The 25,300-nt window shown below is 38.6% G+C and overlaps 1 protein-coding gene and 1 pseudogene across 50 annotated transcripts in view; both read right to left on the bottom strand.

The window, feature by feature from the left end:
- Positions 1-25,300, bottom strand: part of Cd226 (CD226 molecule) — a 94,936-nt gene that overhangs the window by 16,895 nt on the left and 52,741 nt on the right. For 38 of the 50 annotated variants that reach the window (XR_015642241.1, XR_015642238.1, XR_015642244.1 and 35 more), the window contains 1 exon segment: positions 12,524-12,871. Coding sequence is in view for 28 of the 50 variants with exons in the window: in XM_087592675.1 (XP_087448801.1) it covers positions 12,524-12,871 (348 nt within the window). In the remaining 22 variants the exon portion in view is untranslated. 50 annotated transcript variants of the gene reach the window in all.
- On the bottom strand, positions 15,769-16,181 carry LOC147999912 (snRNA-activating protein complex subunit 5 pseudogene; annotated as a pseudogene).

Here is a 25,300-nt window from a genome sequence, read left to right as displayed (position 1 = left end):
TCAGATGAATATGGCATACTCTTTATGATATATCTAACAAATCATAGTAGTGCTGCCAAGTCCATTTACTTGAAGACTGGTTATAATTTGTCTTTTAAATATGAATATAGTAAATCCTAATTATCTACATTAAAGAAATAGTATTCCTTACTTTGTTTTCAATCTTTTAGTAGATCACCAGAGATTCACGGCACACTCTAAATTCGTGTTTATTGAAATAAATTTTTTGTTTCTCTTCCTGGGCAGAGACTGTTTTTAATTACATTTCCACGGAAAATTGCTTCTATTACTGTTGTGTGATCAGGTGTCACTTTGTACCATGGTGTTCCTATGTAAATGGACAACACATGCTAGTATAAAAAGTAAGCTTCTGTTGCTTCTTTGGGGTATTTTGAAAGTTAACCCTTCACTGACCAACAAGGAGGGGAAGAAGAGCTCTGATTACTAACTACTACTGCGATCCAACTGTCCTAGGTCATTTAGGTCTGGTCTATAAAGACAAAGAAAAGGGCAGGATATGAGAAGAAAAAAAAAGGAATAAAGAAATTTGCTTGTGTATTTTCTATAGATACCTAAGTAGTTGTCCAAGAGAGTAGGTTTAGCCATGGGATAAGCATCTAGTAGGAGATCAGAACAAGGTCATGTGCACTGGTGCTTTGCAATTGCCCAATGTCATGCATATGCTGAGATATTCCCAGGTCTCTATATCACGAACGAGGATTGTCCTTTAATCCAGATACTATTCTTAAAGTTCTAGTGTCTGAGTCCCTTTCAAGTGGCTGTAATGCAATACCAGAGTTTAGGTGACAATAATCAGTCATTCATTTGAGTATTGTTTATCATGCTTGTAATGGTTTAACTCAGGAAGTAAAGGCAGGAATATTTCCATACATTTCAGGCCAGTTTGGACTACATATTGATTTCTAGACCAGCCTAGGCTACAAAGTGAGAAACTGTTTCCTCACCACTACCATCACCAAATCAAGAACAACAGACAGCAGAAAACCTTCTTGCTGCATCATCCCATGCTAGACAGTGGAAAGATAAGAGAAGGTTAGAGTGAAAGAGAAGTAATGTACCGAACTTATCAGGAGTGCTACCCTCACAGCCACTAACGCATTATTGTGATAATTGCATTTACCAGTTGATGAAGGCAGAGCCTTCATGGCCCAATTAAAGTTTCCACATTAGCACTGTTTCACTAGGAACTGGGTACAATTAAATCACACAATCCACTAATCTCTTTTCAGTGTAGAATTGATTTTATCAGCAGCGACCCACCTCTGGATTCTCACACCTGCTCTAATTGTGCTAATTTCCTAGGACTGTGCATGGAACCAATCTTGGTTGATTCTATCAACTAATGCAAAAGCCCCTGGAAAAGGGAAAATAGTAGGTGAAGGACCTGAGCCTGAGGGTAGTTACCAGAGAAGCTGTGAGACAAGCTGAAGCACCCAGTGCTGGAATAAAACAGTGAGAGATCATACCCCACTTTTGAGATTTCACTTTCTTCATGTATAGGTTCAGTGTGTAATCTGCCTAATGAATAAATATCTAAAAGGAGGAGACCAGAGCTTCCTGATTTCACTGACACCCCTTTTGAGATAAGCAGCAAGACTTTTTCTTCTACTTTGAGCAGAATGAGGAGCTGTGACTAAGAACAGGAACTCCGAAGCCAGGGTGCCTGCCTCTACAGCCTAGCTGATATATGTATTAGCTAAAAAGCTTTAAATAAACCGATTAAACCTGCCATACTTCACATGCTTCTCATCTGTAAAGTAGGGATGAGGTAAAACCGCTTCGAGGAGTAAATGAGCAACACTGCATACATTCTTAGGCCAGCAAGCATCACATAGAGAAGCACGACCCATGTGTCTCAAAAACATATCAACACACAGCCATGTGCAATCAAGATTCTAACAATAGGGAGTGTTAATCATCTTTGCACCACTGTGACAAATACTAAGATCTATCGACTTAGAAAAAAAAGGTTTTATTTTATAGTTTCCAATTCATGATCAAGTTGCCTCATTGCTTTGCAAACTGTAGTAAGGAGTTGTATGGGAAAACTGCTCATGGGGTAAGAAAACCACTCACTTCCTAAACAGAGCAAGGTAACCGGAATCTCAACATGCCATTCAAAGGCACACTCCAGTGACCTGAAGATCCCTGTCTCACTGTGCCCCATCTCTTAAACACCCTACCACTTCTCACGGGCACCATCAGGGATCAAATCTCTGGGACATTCAAAATCTGCACTAAACAGCCACTAAACAAGATGTATATATAAATGTTATGTTATGTTTGTCAAGATATAAAATGAGTCACAAGTTCTGGGTTAAATATCTAACACATGAATTCTATCTATTTTAAGCAAGTAACTGGAAAAACTTCTCTTCATGCTTTAAAGTATAAAGCAAACATAATTATAAAGAACAGTGTTAATGTCCAAAACCTGTAGATTTATACTCTAGACACAGCCATTATGGAACTGGGTTAGAAAAGAAATTGCAAGCAAACCTCAAGATGTATAAATGGTTTATGATTTTCTATTGGGATGCACTCACAGACATCTTGGTTGTAGGTGACAGTTGGACATGTTTGTTAGTATCTTATTACCCACCCAATTTTTCATCATTTAAAAATCCAATGATTGTTTGTTGATTGCATGATTAGAATTCAAAAATGATGCCTTTCAATTTTGAAGTCAGAAGGAGAAAACACTAATCAACCGCAAAGCACAGTAAATTGTTCTCATAAAGCTATTTGAGATTTGGCATATATGCCTATGTTAAGTACAGATGTAAAACTGCCTGCCCAGTGACATATTTATTAGCTGTCTTCCATATAGCAGGCCAATAATCACTTTTCTCTCCTTCATATATGTATATATATATATTCTTAAACACTCACACAGTTAAGAATAAAGAATTAGTGGTAATTTTTCAAATAAGACATGAAAACTGATGGCATTAATATCAAAACAACTGTACTTTGTGAACCTACATTTTTCCATACCTGTAAACCTTTTATGCCATCCAGGACTGAGGAACTTTTACATATCATGGCTGTTGAGCATCTTAAATGTGTAGCCACTGTGAGTAGCCCAACCTTTGCTAATGTCTTCTTCTCTTAGACCTGTTCCTTCTTGCATTCATGCATAGAATTATCATTAGCATTTCCTTCGTTTTGCTCACTTTCAATATGACTAAAGCCATTATTAACCTCCATTAGTCCAAATAAAAGCATTGATATTCCACATGTATACTTGTGTAGGAGAAAATCAGTTTCTATTAGTTAATAAAATAAAATGCCAGTGCCATTCTGAAACATTATAGCACCATGACTACTTTTGAGTTCCAACAAAAATGGAGTGTGCTAAATGCATTTTGGAAATAAATCACAAAGAGGTCAGTAGACTGGGAAGTATTTATTTTACATTTTACAGATGTGGAAAAAGAAAAATATATTTCTCTGTTGGGTCAATACCTATTAAGGACTCTTGGATCACTTCGGTGTAAATTATATCGTTAAGGTGCAAATTGGGCTTTGAAGATATATCTTTGAGAGTGATAGATTCATGCTTGTTCTTCATGTACTGATCTTTTAGATAAATAGCCCTCTGAAAAGCCATTATACTGCCTTTGAATATTTGTCAAAATGCAAGTCAGTATGTTTGAAATACTTCACATAAAATATTGATCTCAGTAATTAAATTGGAATACTCAAAGCTGGAATTTCTGCTAAGAATCAAATACTGCCGATCCTCACCAAGTGAGAAATAGAGTTGCCATCCCATAGTCAAAAAATCTGACCCATAATTGTTCCTGTCCAAAAGAACTGCAGGGAAAAGATGAAGAAGAACCTGGGGAAAAGAAGGTTCAGTGACAAGCCCAAAGTGGGATCCAGCTTAAGGGGAGGCCCCAAGGCCTTACACTATTACTGAGGCTATGGAGTGCTCACAAAAGGGGCCTATCGTGACTGCCCTGTGAAAGACCCAACAAGCTGAGAGTCAGATGCAGATATTTGCACCCAACAAATGAACAGAAGCTGCTGACCCCTGTGGTTGAATTAGGGAAAAACTGGAAGAAGCTGAGGAGGGCAACCCTGTAGGAGTACTAGCAATGTCAATTAACCTGGACCCCAAAATCTCTCAGACACTGGACTATCAGCCAGGCAGCATACACCAGCTGATATGGGGTCCCCAACACATATACAGCAGAGGACTGCTGGGTCTGGGCTCAGTCAGAGAAGATTAACCTAACCCTTGAGACCAGAGAGTGGAGAGGTCTGGGGGGCGTGGGAAGTAGGGGTGAGGATGGGGAAATCCTCATGGAGACAGGGGAGGGGTGAGGGAGAAGGTATGGGATGGGGAACAGTCAAAGAGTCGACCAGGAGAGGGATAAAATCTGAAGTTTTAAAAAAAAGATTAAATAAAATTTAAAAAATAAAATAAATGTACACCACATAAAAACAAAGAGGGAAAAAAAGAAATCCTGCCAATCCCATTCCAAGAGTTCATCTGTAAACATGGTAACTGGTTATCTGCCTTCAGAAAGACTTTACCTATTAATCTGTACCATGTGCTGTTAAAAATTTCTAGGGCATTTTAGGATGAAATTTGTATGTAGGACCAAAGCAGTCAAAGTGATTACTTTAGAGTCAATGTATTAGGAGTTTGTGGTTTGTTTGTTTTTTTCCATCAGTGGGGCAATGCATGGATTTTAAGGGGCACAACTACATATTCAGATTTGAATTTGAATTTTACCTATCTGAATTCCAAGAAACAAGAAAGGTTTGATTTTTTTTTTAAATAAAAGCTGAAGGCTACATCTTGGCTCAGGGAGCAAAGGTGCTTGTCACCGAGTTTGCTGAACTGAGTTTCAATCCTAGAAAACATATAGTAAAAAGATAGTTGTTTCCCACTGATTGTTCTCTGACTTACACACACACACACACACACCCATACACACACACACACACACACACACACACACACACACAGAGAGAGAGAGAGAGAGAGAGAGAGAGAGAGAGAGTAAATAAATAGATAGATTAAATGTTTTTAAATTTTTTAAAAAAAAATTAATACTATGGGTGCAAAGATTTACCAAAAAGCAATTCCTAAAATCAACTGCTTTTTTTCCTGTTTTCAGATTTCTGTTGTATGTGATATTAGCATGACATTATTATTCAATCCAATATTAAAGTATTAATGTATAAAATGAACGCAAGTAAATGTTCTCTTATCTTACTTTGTACTTTGGAGGAAATGTATACCTGTCTATATGGGACATTGAAAAGAAAGTATCTGACTATCTGTGCATTACCGCACTAAAAAGGACACAGTACTTTGATGTGGGCAGAAGTAGATGTGAGAAGATGCTATGACAAAATAGGCAGTGATTGAGTACTTAACTTACTTATGATGTTGGTAACTGTATGCTGAATCTGGGTACCCAGCAGTTAACCAGAATTTTTAAAATGAAATTAAACTGAGATGGAAATTGTATCTGATTTGCCTCAGGAGAAACTGTTTTAACTTGTGAGCAAAATCAGCAGGACTTGGAGATTCTAGTCAAGTGGTTCTAGCATATAAAAGAAATGTCATGTATGTAAAAATTCCATTGCTGAGGCTTGCCAAACTATGTCACAGAAACAGACTGGTTTATGCAGATTATCTTAGAACATCTACTCAAACCTGCAGGAATGAGAAATAAGATTGTAAATGAACAAAATTCTAAAGTGCAATAATTAATGACCCAGATCTGTTCTACAATATAAATTAACTCGTTGAAGAGCAGCTGAACTCTAGAAACTAAAAGCAAATAAATAAATAAAATTAATTTATCCTTCTTTGGAGCTGAAATGCTTAGCAAAGTGTTTGTCTTACAAGCATGAGTACCTGAATTAGACAGATATCTATGCACATGTATGCTCATACATGAACATGGGCACACACATACACACAAAGTCTCCTTCCACAGTCTCCTTCCATTCTATCATAGATCAACACAAGAGCACATGAAGTGAAAGTCAATAAGTGTGTAAAGCTTGGAAGAGGGATATTAAGATTGCTAGACTTCACTCTTGTTATCTGCAAATCATGAGTCTTGCTGATGAAACACAAGTACCATTTGTGGGGAGGAGTGGTCACTGTGGCATTGTGATTTCCTGCTAAATACCCCTGAGACCTAACTTCTAACTACATTCTTTAATTCTACAGGCTCAGCATTTATGTCTTAAAAGACAAAATAATACAAGTTTTAAAAGGAAATAGATAATAGGCAGTTGCACACACAAACCAAAGTTTATGAAAATTTCCTCCACAAATGTAGCACTTGATTTTCAGAAGTTCCATTTCTTTGATTGGCAATCTCTAAATCTCAAATATGAGCTGTAACATGTACAAAGGGCCTTAAAATAAGTTATGAAGAAAATGTAAAACTGAGATGGACATTATGATTTCTAAGATGGAAATACTAACATAGTAAATGCTCAATAAATAAATTAATAAATTCATGAGCACATGCTAAAAGAATACTTAAGTAATTTTCAACATAGATGTAAAAAATCTAGATGGATGCAATAATTTTTCTAACTAAAAAGTATTTATTATAAATGTAGTATGTATACATTATAATTTCAAAAATAATATTTCATATTTCTACTATCCTAAAATATGTTTATTGTATACATATTTTATAAAGTGAATACATCTAAAATATTCTTTGGTTATTTTTTACTAAATATGAATACTTATTAATAAAATAGTATTTATTGTATCAAACATTATTTTAAAAGCAAAGGAGTAGATAAAAAAATCGTGTACTTAATAAACAAAGGAGTAGATAAATAAATATATGTATTTAGCATTGTCACAAACTTTCAATGGGGTTGGTTTCTTTCTATTTTGATGAAAAGTACAACCAAAGATGCCAAGGGCATTTGTTAGGAATCTGGACCACACAAACACATACAGTTAGTAAATCACTTAATCATAGTAATTTTAAATTATGAAAGTTTGAGACAGCCAAAATATGTGAGGTTTGAAGACATGGATGGAGATTGGGCTAATGCAGACAGAGCATAAAGACAGAGAGAACTGACTAAGCTCTACGGGAATGGTGGTAAATGGTGAAAGATGGTGGCCATGGAAAGGAGAAACTAGAATGGTGTGAGAGGCCAAGCCAAGGGAGCCACAAACAGAAATTGGGACCATATGGCTCATTTGGACCATATGGCTCACCGATAATCCCAGAGGAAAATAGTTTCATAATCTTCTTCTAAATGAAACATCTAAAGTTAGGATTGATGCCTATGCTTCTTTATCTCTCTGAACATATAAGGAATACTTTAAACTTTAGGAGAAAAGCATTGCTATAATACCAAAATAAGCAAGCCACAAAAGAAGGTGACTATAGGCCAATGTCTCTCATGAAGACATAGACAGATGAAAATTTCAGTAAAACACTAGGAAATTCAATCATTTAATTAACATAGCATATAAATAGGACTGAATACCACAATCAAATGGGATATGATAATATTTCAATGCATGAAAATTAATCAATACACAACCATATATATGAACATGTATATATATGAACATGTAAACATATAAATATATATATATATGAACACATGAGTAGACATAGAAAAGGCATTTGATAAAAGTTAACATCTTTCATACTTTACAAAACCCTCTCAACACGTTAAGCATAGAGGGAATGAAATAAAGGTCATTTAAGAAAAGCCATAGGCAACATCAGACTCACTAGTGAAAAACTAAAAACATTTACTTTATGATTAAGAACAAAACCATGTCGCTCTCCCCCAGGAAAGGGTGAGGTCTGGTGGGAGGGAGCACGCTCTTGGAGGCAATTGGAAGGAGAAATAGGACGAGGAACTGTGGGAGGGGGCACTGAGAGGAGGGGCTGGATGTAAATAAATAAAATAATTTTTTTAAAAATGAAAAAATATGTCACTGAGCTAAAGTTAATTCTAGAAGTCCTCCCCATAGCAGATAGGTATGCAAGGTCTGAATAGAAAATAATAAAACAAATATTTGCACATGACAATATCACACACACACACACACACACACACACACACACACACAAAACTCGAAGGACTTTGCTTAGCCATACACATAAATAAAATCTCAACCACTAAAATTAATATATGAATTTTTAAACGTTGCAATGTATACTATAATACACAAAGAATGTGTACATTTTTCTATACAGAATGATACAAAAGAGAAATTAAGTAAATACTATAATTCATACACAAAATTAAACCAATAGACAAAGACAATTCACATTTTTCTACACATTATGTACAGAAATAAATTTTAAAAATAATCTCATTCATAAGAAAAAAAGAAGAAATGAAGACAGGAATAAATGTAAGCAAAAGATGTATACATGGAAAAATAGGAACAGCCTATTTCTCCTGGAATACTATTTCACTGTCCTTTCTTGGGAGCCAGAAGTGGCTTTCCTTGACTATGACAAAAGATCAAGAATTGATCAGAGTGGCATTTCATTTAACCTTGCCTCACTCTGTACTAACTCATGGATCAGACTGTCTGGACCAACTTAGTCATCTGATTATAATCTTCTACATGTATTTCCCCACTATCAGGTACAAATTTTACTTTGCCTAATGTGACCTATTTCCCCCTCATTCTTCAGGTCTAGCTATCAAAATTACCTCCTAAGGAACTTGGTTCGATCAAGAGGTCTCATTAAAGAAGATTGGACTGGTACTATAGCAAGTCCATCAACCAGCAGCAAACAGTTAATTCCTGTCTTGTCTCTGTACTTTCTGGTGAGCTGATGTCATTTATTTTATTCTCATTCTTTTTATGTTAGCAGGTGCAGTTTAAATGATAATAGTCTATACATCATCTTTTGCTAATATTAAAAGAACTTCACAATTTTTTTTGGTTGGGATCTGAACTAATGTTTTCCTGAAACTAATTAAATTCTGAAGGATATTAGAATTTATATATTCAAAAGTTAACTGTGGTCCTTAGCTATAAGCACATTTTGTCACTAGCCTTTGGGGTTAAGGTTCAAAATCAGTGCTGTCAATCCGTAACTGTTTCCTAACACTTCCAAGAGCACACAGGAATAGCACAAAGCTTCATTTGTTTAGCAAAGAATTTGATAGCAAAAATCTCATGTTTCTGCCACCTTCATCCTTTACTTAAAATACACAAAGAAAAGGCATACACATATTTGCTGGTAATTAGACAATTAGTTAAAATCACTTACGTGATCTATAATTGACTATTGTCTGAAGGTAAATGTAAGTAGGCAGAATTCACGAGAAAACCCATAAGAGTGAGTGTGTGTGTGTGTGTGTGTGAAACCTGGAGACTCCTAAAATTCTCATTTGGATGCTGGATAGGAACTAAAAGAGAATGTGTAGCAGTTTATAAAATGTGTGTCAAAATCACCTTTACCCTGACAGTTGAGAGGAATTAAATGCTCCTCACATCTTATACCTGTCTCCCTGCTTCAATCTCTACATTGATTTTTTTTTTACCAAATAGCCTCAGGACTTGAGATAATAAAATCACACCAGAGAAAACACAAATCATCCTCCTTGCTTGCTGTCTAGTAGCTTTAGATTTTATCTTTACTTACAATAATTGAAAAAAAAAGAATTAAGTCAAAATATAAAACCAATGGTTGTCATCTCCCATCAATTATAATATTTGAAATGGATTTAAAATCTAGTTGTTATTCTTTTAATCTGTCAATTATATGTCAAAAAAACTATTTTGCAACTGTTCAAGGCTTCTGGACACTAACAATACCAGCTATTACACTGTCAGTTCCAGCTGATGGTAGATTTTAACATTGTTTATAATTTACATACATGGATTTTGTTTTGACAAAAGTTATGTTGGGCATATGAAGGACATTTCCAGTAATTTATAAAAGTTAAACAATAACATCTCCTAAAACTCATTCCCTTTGCTTGCTCTATGACCTGAGAGATTTATCATGTCTTTAGCATTTACTAGGTAAGACCTTATTTCATGGCTCTATAACATACTTCTGTTTAGAATATTTTCTTAGCAAAAAGGTTATCATCTCCTTTTTACTCTTTTTTCTTTCCAGATTCAAAATAATTTCTGTAATGGATGGACTTTTTAGATAAGAAGTATTTCCTGTCTGTGCCTACAGGAATATCAAACATGTAAGACAAAGCATTCTGTTAATTTCTCTCCCTGACCCCAAAATATTCTATCAAGAAATAATTCTTCAATAATCAAATTTTAAAGCCAATGTATATCTGCCCTTCAGCTCCTATTGCCATTGAGACAAACAGAAGGGTATATGATCATGATCATGGCTAACACATGGAAGCCTGCTATCTTATCCTTTTTATGTAGGGACAGGGGCTACTGTTACACAGAATCTTCCCCTATTTATCATAATGCAGAAGGAAAGACCAGTCTGAAATCATGAGCAGAAACTGTGAGGGGCAGCTGCAGGCCAAAATAATTGACTCTAAATCTTTGAGCACTGCCAAGGCACGTGAACTTACTGAAACTAAGGAAGAGGGCAAAAAGTAAGGAAGGGGGGAGGGAGGGAGAAAGGGAGGGAAGGAGGAAGGGGAAGGAGAGAATGAGGGAGGGAAGAAGAGGAGGAGGGAAGGAAGGAGGGAGGAAGGAAAGGAGGGAGGAGGGAAGGAGGGAGGAAGGAAAGGAGGGAGGAGGGAAGGAGGGAGGAAGGAAAGGAGGGAGGAGGGAAGGAGGGAGGAAAAAAAGGAGGGAGGGAAAGAGGGAGGAGGGAAGGAGGGAGGGAGGGAAAGAGGGAGGGACAGAGAGGGGAAGAGAGGGAGGGAGAAAGAGGAAGGAAAGGAAGAAGAAGGCTAGTGGGTAAGAAGTCAAGGAAGGTCTGAGAAAGGAAAGGAGGGACAGGGAAGGTGGAAGAATGGAGAAAAGAGAAGAAAAATAAAAGAGAAAGCAGGTGAGAAGGAAAGAGAATTGAGAGGGGAAGGAAGGAGGAGGCAGAACAAAAAGAGAGAGAAGTAGGAGAGAGAAGAAAGAAGACAGGAAGGAAAGAAGGGCAGAGAGGAAGAAAATAAAGAGGAAAGGAGAAAGTGAGGGATAAAAGAGAGAGGAACAATAAATTGAAGGAAAGTTTCTATCACTGGTAAAAACAATGCTTTGCTCCTGGTTAGTGAGAGAGTTGCCCAAAGGCAGAACCAGGAAAGCCTAGGATTGCCCTCTATCCCCAGTGGCAGGACAGCTATACACACCTAATTCTTCACCTTTGTGTTTTCACTTCTGCAGACAGAGAAATATCTGTTACTGCTCTCATCTATGAGTAGATGCAGCTATTGGTTACCCTGATGTTTACACAATTTAAACATTATGACAAAGGAAACAAATTATGGATACAAAATGAATGCAGCCTCATAGAATTAGAAGAGCATTGCTGTAGGCCATGGAGGTCAGCTTTGTAAACCTCAAGGTCAGCTGTCTTCTGTTCCTTATGGATACAAGGCTTCCATCTGGCAAACTACTAATAACACACTGTCAAATATCAACAGAAGCCCTGTCCTCACAAGACTTAGAAACCATTGTTGCAGTCCTCAGTTAGTGCTGGGGACACACAGGCAATGCAATATCCAGCATCTCCTTCAAATCTGTAGATAATTTGGAGTAAGGAATTAAATAATGAAGATATAGGCTGGTAATATCCTCTGTGTTCATGCATGCATGCGAGTGTATGCATGTGTACACATGTGTGCATTTTAGTTCATTCATGTTTCAGTTAAAAAAATAAAATCATGAAATGTTTGGCTTGGGAAATGGCCTCAGTAGATAAAGCACTTGCCACACAAATGTGAGGACTGCCATCACCCACTAAAATGCAGAGTATAACAAAGGTACCCCAGCAAGGGTTGAAGCAGAGACAGATAGAACCTTGGATAGATCACCCCCACAGTGTAGTCAAAACCAGGAGATTTGAGTTCAGCTAGAGATCCTGTCTCAAACAAAATGGTTAAGAACAATAGCAAAAGTTTCCAAATTTCAATTATGCACCTACCCATGTGTATACATGCATGCACAAACACTTGTGTGTGGGTGCACACACACACACACACACACACACACACACACTCACACACATTAAATAAAAATAAAATGAAATATTTCTATTAGTAAATCTATGGTGGTTGATTTACTAACCAAAGAAATACCAAGTCCTGAAATTTAGTAATATTCAACATACTTAATTCAACTTATAAAATATTTATTAAATTCTGTATGCACATATGACTATTAGGTAAAATATTTTTGGAGTATGCATAAGGATAAATCATATGAAAGGTCTTTTTTAAAAAGACACATAGAAGTCTACTATTCTAGATGCTTCATATGCAAACATTAAATGGTTGCAAATAAAAAGAATAGAGACCAATTCACAGTTGCTGGGTTTGTTTGTTTGTTTCTCTGTTTTTGATACTGGGAACATCTTTTGCCACTCACCATCAGTTATGATCAGCCTTATGACACAGGTTTTGTTTGTTCCCGTACTGGCCTCAGAGCGGCATCTGTAAAGTCCTGAGTCAGCAGCCATGGCATAGGGTATAATGAGAGCACTCTTCATGCTCTCCTGGCTACAGTCGCTCCATGTTTGTCTTAGGTACTTTGAAGTGTATCTTGTCCCTTGAGATAGGTTACAGGAAGCTAAGATGTCTACCTGATGGGGCTGGACTTTTTCCCATATGACTAGTTGCACTAGCCAAGTCCTTTCAAGCTGGCAACTGAGTGTGACATTTTGTCCAGGTTCTGCAGACAGGTAGCTATCCAAGGGTGCTGTTGTCTCAAAACTATCTGGAAAAGAAAAAGAAGCAGATACTTAGGCAGGTGGTCAGATATTCACACACAGAGGAAAGCTACTCAGAAAGCCACCCTGAGGTGATTGGTGATGTTACCAACTGCAGTTGCTCCAAGAGTAAGCCGTATCTTCATTTTTGCGTTTTTGTAAAATTTCATTAAGGGCTTGTAGATAGAAGAAGGAAACAGTGTTTGACACATATCCTTTGAGTGTTACATTGTTAACCAGACAACGAGAAACATAACTGAAACCCTCAGTACTTTATTAGCAGTGATTACACCTGGGTCTGAATTTAGAAGACTGAACCAGTAACTTCGATTTCCAGATCATGAGACAATAGACTAAGGTTTGCGTGGCTATGAAAAGATGCTACATTATTTTTCATTTAATTCACTGAGTTGTACAGGAATATCTGGTACATAAGTGGAGACTCACGTGCAGGATAAATTTCTGGAGCCAAAAAAATATTCTCCCAAATTTCTACCTTCAAAGCAACAGGAAAATATAAAAGATCTTCTCCTTTTGTGATACCTCAAATTTCTACCTTCAAAGCAACAGGAAAATATAAAAGATCTTCTCCTTTTGTGATATGTGTACAGCATATACTGTCACAGGCCCCAATAGCTTATGCAGCAAGTGCTCAAAGATCCTTGTGTTTAAAATTATGCTCAGTGTTACAGAGAAGCGCATCAGGGATAGTTCGAGAGCTGGTTTAGTAGATCTCCTTGGATGACTACTCTGAGATCTTCCCTTATGGGACCCTTCTTAGTTTTGCTTCTGCTTCTGATTATAGGTCCATCTGTGTTAAAGAAACTAGTTATCTTCATTAGAGAAAGAGCAAGTACTGTTCAGATTTTGATGTTATGCCAACAGTATCATCCTTTAGGAGGACAAGAAAGCCAATATTATAAAGATATTAAAATTTAGTTCTATAATTAGAACTAGCCGCTAGAAGAAGTGGGGAATGAAAGAATAAAAAATGCAGCTAAGAAGTCAGAAGTTTGAAAAAGCCCTAAATACCTCAAATTCCAGACCCTGCCCTCTACCTGTACTAGTTGACCATAAAGTTAGATTAAAACCTAGAAAATAATCTTGAGAAACAGGGAGTTTCTCCTTGTGATTTTTCACTGGTATTCTTGTGATTTTCCAATGACACCACCCCTGCCCCCTTGGGTTGTGGTTTCTCCCTTTAAATACCCTTTCTCCCAGCCTCTCGGTGTTGAACTCCGCTGCCCCTGCGTGCGATATGAGTCTCAACCCCAGTGCACTGGTTCCTATCGATAAACCTCATGTGATTATAGCAAAAAAAAATATGTTCAGTGTTAACCTCTAGTGCTATGAACATTATAGATTAGATATAACGCATGTGAACAAATGTCCTTTAGGAGTCCTCCATCATTTTTTGGTTCTGAAACCAGAAAGCTTGTGAACTTAATGTACATACTAAAACTCAAATTGTTATTTCTCAGATCAGGATTTTTCCAGAGCCATAAAACGTAAACTAAGTGGCAGTCTCATTCATCCAAAGGTTTTTTTTTTGTTTGTTTGTTTGAGAAAGAGAGAGATTAAGCTTTATATACAAATGAACTTACACATGCCCGTAAACAAGCAAAATATAGCCTGAAAACACCAGCAGCAGTCATGTGAAGGTGACATGGTTCAGTGGGCTCGTTGCCAAGCCATACAACCTAAGAACAATTCATGGAATTCACACGGTGGAAGAGGAACCAACTTCCATAAGTTGTCCTCTGACCTCCATAGGCACATAGTGATATACAGGTCCACACATACATACATGCACACACAAAAAGGCCAACTTATCGATATTCCTTGGTTTCCTCTTTGGGAGAATATCTTACACAAAACCAGTGTATATATTGTGTAGGGAGTTGTCAGCATGGGGGTATATATGAGGTACTTGGTGTGTGTGAGGAGGTGTGCTGATGGCCAGAGGTTGCTGACAGTTTTTCTATATTAATTTTTTGAGACAGGTTCTCTCTATGTAGTCTGGCCGTTGAGCTTGCTTTGTGAACCATCACACTGGCCTGATATCCTACCTCTGACTCCCTGTCACATCCTATGTGATTACCCCTGGTAATGACTGAAATTAGGTCAATTTGTATAGTGTTTTCCTTTTTTCAGAAAAAAGATGGAATAGACTAGTTGACTTCACTTAGCCCAGTACTCTAGTGATCAACCCCTGGTAAGACCTGGCACTGTGTTTTGTTTTGGTTATAGGGCCAAGTTGGCTTCACAGTGGCTGTCAATCACTCTTGCTAGAGCATCCTAAAGCGTGGGATTTACAGGAGTGTAAATGCCAAAGTTAGCTAAAACTATATCTTACTATGATCTTCTACATAATGATCAGATGTTATCTATTTTTCCCCATTCCTCTGTTAGTGAAATTGAACTGATTTATATATATGCTTGCTATTTAACCCTTTCCATACGTATGTGCTGGGATTGAGATGTATGAGCACTACCACTGCTCTCTTGAGTCAGGGTCTTTGAGTAAACCGGAACTCACTGGTTTGGCTAGACTGCCTGGCCCATTGTGCTTCAGTGATCTTTTGGTCTTCCTATCTCCAGTACTGGGGTTACAGGTATGTGACACTCTGCCTAGGTTTTTAACATAGATTCTGGGGCTCCAAACTCAGGTCTTCAAATTTGCATCTAGATACTTTATCAACTGAGTCTCTTCCATTCATAAGTATATCTTTCACATAGGCTCTGCAAGATGACTTTGAAGAAATGAAGTACCAAAGACCTAGTTTAGATTGTATAACTAATCCTAGCCCTTGTCCCCCCTTTACGAATCAGACTCCTCCTCCTCCTCCTCTTCCTCCTCCTCCTCCTCCTCCTCCTCCTCTCCCTCCTCCTCCTCCTCTCCCTCCTCCTCCTCCTCCTCCTCCTCTCCCTCCTCCTCCTCCTCTCCCTCCTCCTCCTCCTCCTCCTCCTCTCCCTCCTCCTCCTCTTCTTCCATTAGGCTCCTTGTGCTCAGCTTCAATGTGGTTTGATTGACTGGGGCTTCATTGTCCATATGCAACGACATATCACATAACCATTCAGGTTCAGTGTCTCAGTCCCTCCTTGAGAACTTATCATTGATTGAAGGGCCAATTCTTCAACCTTGAGGCGGTTCAGTTGGTCATGCAGGGCTGCTTTTAGACACAACAGGATCCCTTCCTCCTTGTCAAGCTCCTGCAGGCAACTCAGCATCCCCTTCCACTTCCTTCTCATCCAAAGTCTTTTTTGCCACAAATCAAGAACACTGATTTGTTATTCAAGAAAAGAAGGCTGAGTATTGATGATGTCACAAAGCTTTTGGGCAGGTGGAATAGAGAAAATGAAAGAGCTACTTATTTGTATCAGTATGCTCAAAGGTTTTGAGGAATCAGTGCTTGGGTTTATAAAACAACAATTAATAGAAAAAGGAAGAATGGGAGGGAAGAGGGACGGGAAGGGAGAACGGGGGTGAGGGAAGACAATGGAAAATAAGAAAACAGAACATTAGAAAAAGAGTACAAGTCTAAAAGTACAATAATATTTTCTATTCATATTGGATTAGGACCTTATATCTCCTCCCACAAAAAAACTAGCTGTTACAGAGGTTACTGGATGTGAAAATCTTGCATACAGAAAAGCCACAGCTCTCTAGTGTTTCAGTATATGACCATGCAAGTGTTCAGTAGAAGTAACACTTTGCCCACATAAGAGGCATACAGAAAATGTTTTATCTCTAAGCTATAAACCAACACAACAGAATGAAGGAGGGGAGGAAAGGAAGAAAATGCATAAGCAGAAAATAATAAGAAATATCCTATAAAGGACATAAGGGGGAAATTAACATTAAGGTGGGAGAAGAAACTATGGGAAACAGAAGGAAAATGCTAAATAAGATAGTAGCAGTCTGTAATTAAAAAAAAATCCGAGCTCTCTGCTCCCAGACCCCGTGAGAGAGAGACCCAACCGCCAGGTCAGGTGGGCACTCCTGAGGCTGCAGAGCGGAAGAGACCACCAACACTGCTCACCCCTGCCCACATCCCTGGCCCAAGAGGAAACTGTATAAGGCCTCTGGGCTCCTGTGGGGGAGGGCCCAGGAGCGGCAGGACCCCTGCCTGAGACACTACCGGAACCTGAAGGAAACAGACCGGATAAACAGTTCTCTGCACCCAAATCCCGTGGGAGGGAGAGCTAAACCTTCAGAGAGGCAGACAAGCCTGGGAAACCAGAAGAGACTGCTCTCTGCACACACATCTCGGACGCCAGAGGAAAAAGCCAAAGACCATCTGGAACCCTGGTGTACTGAAGCTCCTGGAAGGGGCAGCACAGGTCTTCCTGGTTGCTGCCGCTGCAGAGAGCCCGTGGGCAGCACCCCACGAGTGAACTTGAGCCTCGGGACCACAGGTAAGACCAAATTTTCTGCTGCAAGAAAGCTGCCTGGTGAACTCAAGACACAGGCCCACAGGAACAGCTGAAGACCTGTAGAGAGGAAAAACTACACGCCCGAAAGCAGAACACTCTGTCCCCATAACTGACTGAAAGAGAGGAAAACAGGTCTACAGCACTCCTGACTCACAGGCTTATAGGACAGTCTAGCCACTGTCAGAAATAGCAGAACAAAGTAACACTAGAGATAATCTGATGGCGAGAGGCAAGCGCAGGAACCCAAGCAACAGAAACCAAGACTACATGGCACCATCGGAGCCCAATTCTCCCATCAAAACAAACATAGAATATCCAAACACACCAGAAAAGCAAGATCTAGTTTCAAAATCATTTTTGATCATGATGCTGGAGGACTTCAAGAAAGACGTGAAGAACTCCCTTAGAGAACAAGTAGAAGCCTATACAGAGGAATCGCAAAAATGCCTGAAAGAATTCCAGGAAAACATAAATAAACAAGTAGAAGCCCATAGAGAGGAGACACAAAAATCCCTGAAAGAATTCCAGGAAAACATAAATAAACAAGTAGAAGCCCATAGAGAGGAGACACAAAAATCCCTGAAAGAATTCCAGGAAAACACAATCAAACAGTTGAAGGAATTAAAAATGGAAATAGAAGCAATCAAGAAAGAACACATGGAAACAACCCTGGATATAGAAAACTAAAAGAAGAGACAAGGAATTGTAGATACAAGCTTCACCAACAGAATACAAGAGATGGAAGAGAGAATCTCAGGAGCAGAAGATTCCATAGAAATCATTGACTCAACTGTCAAAGATAATGTAAAGCGGAAAAAGCTACTGGTCCAAAACATACAGGAAATCCAGGACTCAATGAGAAGATCAAACCTAAGGATAATAGGTATAGAAGAGAGTGAAGACTCCCAGTTCAAAGGACCAGTAAATATCTTCAACAAAATCATAGAAGAAAACTTCCCTAACCTAAAAAAAGAGATACCCATAGACATACAAGAAGCCTACAGAACTCCAAATAGATTGGACCAGAAAAGAAACACCTCCCGTCACATAATTGTCAAAACACCAAACGCATAAAAAAAGAAAGAATATTAAAAGCAGTAAGGGGAAAAGGTCAAGTAACATATAAAGGCAGACCTATCAGAATCACACCAGACTTCTCGCCAGAAACTATGAAGGCCAGAAGATCCTGGACTGATGTCATACAGACCCTAAGAGAACACACATGCCAGCCCAGGTTACTGTATCCAGCAAAACTCTCAATTAACATTGATGGAGAAACCAAGATATTTCATGACAAAACCAAATTTACACAATATCTTTCTACAAATCCAGCCCTACAAAGGATAATAAATGGTAAAGCCCAACATAAGGAGGCAAGCTATACCCTAGAAGAAGCAAGAAACTAATCGTCTTGGCAACAAAACAAAAAGAATGAAAGCACACAAACATAACCTCACATCCAAATATGAATATAAAGGGAAGCAATAATCACTATTCCTTAATAACTCTCAATATCAATGGCCTCAACTCCCCAACAAAAAGACATAGATTAACAAACTGGATATGCAACGAGGACCCTGCATTCTGCTGCCTACAGGTAACACACCACAGAGACAAAGACAGACACTACCTCAGAGTGAAAGGCTGGAAAACAACTTTCCAAGCAAATGGTCAGAAGAAGCAAGCTGGAGTAGCCATTCTAATATCAAATAAAATCAATTTCCAACTAAAAGTCATCAAAAAAGATAAGGAAGGACACTTCATATTCATCAAAGGAAAAATCCACCAAGATGAACTCTCAATCCTAAATATCTATGCCCCAAATACAAGGGCACCTACATACGTAAAAGAAACCTTACTAAAGCTCAAAACACACATTGCACCTCACACAATAATAGTGGGAGATTTCAACACCCCACTCTCATCAATGGACAGATCATGGAAACAGAAATTAAACAGTGATGTCGACAGACTAAGAGAAGTCATGAGCCAAATGGACTTAACGGATATTTATAGAACATTCTATCCTAAAGCAAAAGGATATACCTTCTTCTCAGCTCCTCATGGTACTTTCTCCAAAATTGACCATATAATTGGTCAAAAAACGGGCCTCAACAGGTACAGAAAAATAGAAATAATCCCATGCGTGCTATCGGACCACCACGGCCTAAAACTGGTCTTCAATAACAATAAGGGAAGAATGCCCACATATATGTGGAAATTGAACAATGCTCTACTCAATGATAACCTGGTCAAGGAAGAAATAAAGAAAGAAATTAAAAACTCTTTAGAATTTAATGAAAATGAAGGTACAACATACCCAAACTTATGGGACACAATAAAAGCTGTGCTAAGAGGAAAACTCATAGCGCTGAGTGCCTGCAGAAAGAAACAGGAAAGAGCATATGTCAGCAGCTTGACAGTACACCTAAAAGCTCTAGAACAAAAAGAAGCAAATACACCCAGGAGTAGTAGAAGGCAGGAAATAATCAAACTCAGAGCTGAAATCAACCAAGTAGAAACAAAAAGGACCATAGAAAGAATCAACAGAACCAAAAGTTGGTTCTTTGAGAAAATCAACAAGATAGATAAACCCTTAGCCAAACTAACGAGAGGACACAGAGAGTGCGTCCAAATTAACAAAATCAGAAATGAAAAGGGAGACATAACTACAGATTCAGAGGAAATTCAAAAAATCATCAGATCTTACTATAAAAACCTATATTCAACAAAACTTGAAAATCTTCAGGAAATGGACAATTTCCTAGACAGATACCAGGTATCGAGGTTAAATCAGGAACAGATAAACCAGTTAAACAACCCCATAACTCCTAAGGAAATAGAAGCAGTCATTAAAGGTCTCCCAACCAAAAAGAGCCCAGGTCCAGACGGGTTTAGTGCAGAATTCTATCAAACCTTCATAGAAGACCTCATACCAATATTATCCAATCTATTCCACAAAATTGAAACAGATGGAGCCCTACCGAATTCCTTCTACGAAGCCACAATTACTCTTATACCTAAACCACACAAAGACACAACAAAGAAAGAGAACTTCAGACCAATTTCCCTTATGAATATCGATGCAAAAATACTCAATAAAATTCTGGCAAACTGAATTCAAGAGCACATCAAAACAATCATCCACCATGGTCAAGTAGGCTTCATCCCAGGCATGCAGGGACGGTTTAATATATGGAAAACCATCAACATGGTCCATTATGTAAACAAACTGAAAGAACAGAACCACATGATCATTTCATTAGATGCTGAGAAAGCATTTGACAAAATTCAACACCCCTTCATGATAAAAGTCCTGGAAAGAATAGGAATTCAAGGCCCATACCTAAACATAGTAAAAGCCATATACAGCAAACCAGTTGCTAACATTAAACTAAATGGAGAGAAACTTGAAGCAATCCCACTAAAATCAGGGACTAGACAAGGCTGCCCACTCTCTCCCTACTTATTCAATATAGTTCTTGAAGTTCTAGCCAGAGCAATCAGACAACAAAAGGAGATCAAGGGGATACAGATCGGAAAAGAAGAGGTCAAAATATCACTATTTGCAGATGACATGATAGTATATTTAAGTGATCCCAAAAGTTCCACCAGAGAACTACTAAAGCTGATAAACAACTTCAGCAAAGTGGCTGGGTATAAAATTAACTCAAATAAATCAGTTGCCTTCCTCTATACAAAAGAGAAACAAGCCGAGAAGGAAATTAGGGAAACGACACCCTTCATAATAGACCCAAATAATGTAAAGTACCTCGGTGTGACTTTAACAAAGCAAGTAAAAGATCTGTACAATAAGAACTTCAAGACACTGAAGAAGGAAATTGAAGAAGACCTCAGAAGATGGAAAGATCTCCCATGCTCATGGATTGGCAGGATTAATATAGTAAAATGGCCATTTTACCAAAAAAAATGGCCATTTTACCAAAAGCAATCTACAGATTCAATGCAATCCCCATCAAAATACCAATCCAATTCTTCAAAGACAGAACAATTTGCAAATTCATCTGGAATAACAAAACACCCAGGATAGCTAAAGCTATCCTCAACAATAAAAGGACTTCAGGGGGAATCACTATCCCTGAACTCAAGCAGTATTACCGAGCAATAGTGATAAAAACTGCATGGTATTGGTACAGAGACAGACAGATAGACCAATGGAATAGAATTGAAGACCCAGAAATGAACCCACACACCTATGGTCACTTGATTTTTGACAAAGGAGCCAAAACCATCCAATGGAAAAAAGATAGCATTTTCAGCAAATGGTGCTGGTTTAACTGGAGGGCAACATATAGAAGAATGCAGATCAATCCATCCTTATCACCCTGTACAAAGCTTAAGTCCAAGTGGATCAAGGACCTCCACATCAAACCAGACACACTCAAACTAATAGAAGAAAAACTAGGGAAGCATCTGGAACACATGGGCACTGGAAAAAATTTCCTGAACAAAACACCAATGGCTTATGCTCTAAGATCAAGAATCGACAAATGGGATCTCATAAAACTGCAAAGCTTCTGTAAGGCAAAGGACACTGTGGTTAGGACAAAACGGCAACCAACAGATTGGGAAAAGATCTTTACCAATCCTACAACAGATAGAGGCCTTATATCCAAAATATACAAAGAACTCAAGAAGTTAGACCGCAGGGAAACAAATAACCCTATTAAAAAATGGGGTTCAGAGCTAAACAAAGAATTCACAGCTGAGGAATGCCGAATGGCTGAGAAACACCTAAAGAAATGTTCAACATCTTTAGTCATAAGGGAAATGCAAATCAAAACAACCCTGAGATTTCACCTCACACTAGTGAGAATGGCTAAGATCAAAAACTCAGGTGACAGCAGATGCTGGCGAGGATGTGGAGAAAGAGGAACACTCCTCCATTGTTGGTGGGATTGCAGACTGGTAAAACCATTCTGGAAATCAGTCTGGAGGTTCCTCAGAAAATTGGACATTGAACTGCCTGAGGATCCAGCTATACCTCTCTTGGGCATATACCCAAAAAATGCCTCAACATATAAAAGAGACACGTGCTCCACTATGTTCATCGCAGCCTTATTTATAATAGCCAGAAAATGGAAAGAACCCAGATGCCCTTCAACAGAGGAATGGATACAGAAAATGTGGTACATCTACACAATGGAATATTACTCAGCTATCAAAAACAACGAGTTTATGAAATTCGTAGGCAAATGGTTGGAACTGGAAAATATCATCCTGAGTGAGCTAACCCAATCACAGAAAGACATACATGGTATGCACTCATTGATAAGTGGCTATTAGCCCAAATGCTTGAATTACCCTAGATCCCTAGAACAAACGAAACTCAAGACGGATGATCAAAATGTGAATGCTTCACTCCTTCTTTAAATGAGGAAAAAGAATACCCTTGGCAGGGAAGGGAGAGGCAAAGATTAAAACAGAGACTGAAGGAACACCCATTCAGAGCCTGCCCCACATGTGGCCCATACATATACAGCCACCCAATTAGACAAGAAGTGCAGACCGACAGGAGCCGGATGTAGATCGCTCCTGAGAGACACAGCCAGAATACAGCAAATACAGAGGCGAATGCCAGCAGCAAACCACTGAACTGAGAATAGGTCCCCCGTTGAAGGAATCAGAGAAAGAACTGGAAGAGCTTGAAGGGGCTCGAGACCCCACCCCAAAAGTACAACAATGTCAAGCAACCAGAGCTTCCAGGGACTAAGCCACTACCTAAAGACTATACATGGACTGACCCTGGACTCTGACCCCATAGGTAGCAATGAATATCCTAGTAAGAGCACCAGTGGAAGTGGAAGCCCTGGGTCCTGCTAAGACTGAACCCCCAGTGAACTAGACTATGGGGGGAGGGCGGCAATGGGGGGAGGGTTGGGAGGGGAACACCCATAAGGAAGGGGAGGTGGGAGGGGGATGTTTGCCGGGAAACCGGGAAAGGGAATAACACTCGAAATGTATATAAGAAATACTCAAGTTAATAAAAAAAAAAGATTATTCATAACAACCTGTTAAAAAAAAATCCTCTGGTTATAAGCAAGAGGCTCTAGCCTCCGGGATTAGACAGGTAAAAGCTCTGGCTACACGTTTCAGTGTTTGTCCTCAGGACTTACATTCACTATTGCTTTTCTCCACTCTTTCTGAATGCTTCTCTACTCCCGTCTCAGAAGCTGTCTTCAGGCTGTTCTCACCCTAACCTCCTCTTAGGAACAGCTCCATGTACTTGTTAATTCAGGCACAAAATGCTGGGCTCCACTTAGGGAAATTACCTGCATTTGTATGAAGGACAAATTCTTGAAGCGATGGGGAAAATCTATACCCATAAACATCAAGACCTAAACAGTGGAGGGAGTTTTAGGGGCAGGCATTCCACCTCTTCCCCAACCTGATCCCGCTCAAGCTTCATACCGAAAGGAGTTGACTGGTCTGAGATGAAAACCAAGCCCCACTTTACTGTTTCTAGTGCTCAGCCAGGTGGAAGGCTATCCAAAGTGGCACTAAAAATAACAACCAAGAAAACCTGACATAAAAAAGAGGGCCCACCATCCTGACACACTACAAAGCCAAAGGTGAATCGATTTAAATCAGAGGGGAAAAAACTGTCACAGTTCATGGAGGAGGAGAAATCCCAAAATAAAATAAAAATAACAGTAAGAGTAGAAACCCACCGATTCCATACTGATAATTCATCCATATACTAGTTTATAAAATGAACATAAAATACTGTTGTCTGTATAACTTTTATTGATATTCTTGACTTTACAAGTGATTTTTCTATCACGATTATAGTTCATTAATTTAATTTAATCATTAATGTGTGCTTTATTTTCTTTTCCAAGTATTGCCCCACCCCTAGAGAGCCAACTTTTGCTGGATACACTGATACTTAGTGTTCACCTTACATCCCCAGTCACTGACTGTCACCATCAGTATCCCTAGAGGGCTATTACTCAGTCTCCAGTTGGGCAGGTCTTCAACATCATCGAATGATGCTATGGCAGTTTCTTCCAAAATGGTAACATTCCCTCTAGGAGGAAGCCCAGGAGGCCTGGGGTTATAAAAAGCAGTGAACAACTACAACAGGAGAGAATTATTCTGGGGTTAGTACTTACATGAGCCGTCAAGGTATTTGGGTGCTGGGCTACTCTTGGGTGATGAAGCTTCCTCTGAATCATCCCTGCTCCTGTAAATGACCTTTCACCCATAGTCGCCTCAATAAAATCTCTTGGTTCACTAAGTTCGACTTAGGTCCATCATAAGAGTCCTATCTGGGGTGACAAACTATATGTATGTGTGTCACGTCTCCCAGGAACGGACTGTTATATAACCCATCAACATCACAGAGTCCTGAGTCTCTTCACACCAACATCTACGGCCAAGCCTTTGTTCAGGCCAGCTTGCCTTATACTACTTCACCTTGAGCCTCAAGATCCACCCTTGCCAGAAATGAAAGAGGACAATCAACATTATTTTTAATAGAAAAACAATTGGCATTCCACATTGCAGTCAGAAAAATATAGCTTTGTGTTGTTTGGGACAGTATTGACTTCTGCAATAATTCTCATAATAAGAAATACATTTAAAGTAACATTTTATGCCAAAATAAATAGTGTTCTACACAAAGATAAGATTCATCCAAAAATTCATGAAAACACATGCGTGTTTCTAAGAAATAATAGCTCTGGCCATAACAGTGGAATCAGTGGGTTTTACTTTAAACAAGAATTTTACAAAGCTATAAAGACCCAAGAAATGCATTATATGACATTTTGGGAACGTAGTGCTCTGGACTCCACAAAGTTCAAACTTATGGCAATAATAACAAAATGATGAATAAATAAATAAGTAAATAAAAAGAGGAGTTTACAAGCTGAGAAAGACAAAATATCTCTAACATGGAATGGAAAGCAGAATATTGATACAACTGGAGATGTAAAATAGATAAAATTTACTAAAAGTATGAGAAATATAGAACA

The sequence above is a fragment of the Rattus norvegicus genome, chromosome 18 (genome assembly GCF_021556685.1).
Source record: "Rattus norvegicus strain SHRSP/BbbUtx chromosome 18, alternate assembly SHRSP_T2T, whole genome shotgun sequence".
NCBI classification, from domain to species: Eukaryota; Metazoa; Chordata; class Mammalia; order Rodentia; family Muridae; genus Rattus; species Rattus norvegicus.
The sequence above is the reverse complement of the archived record's forward strand: the minus strand, read 5'-3'. Positions and strand labels throughout refer to the sequence as shown.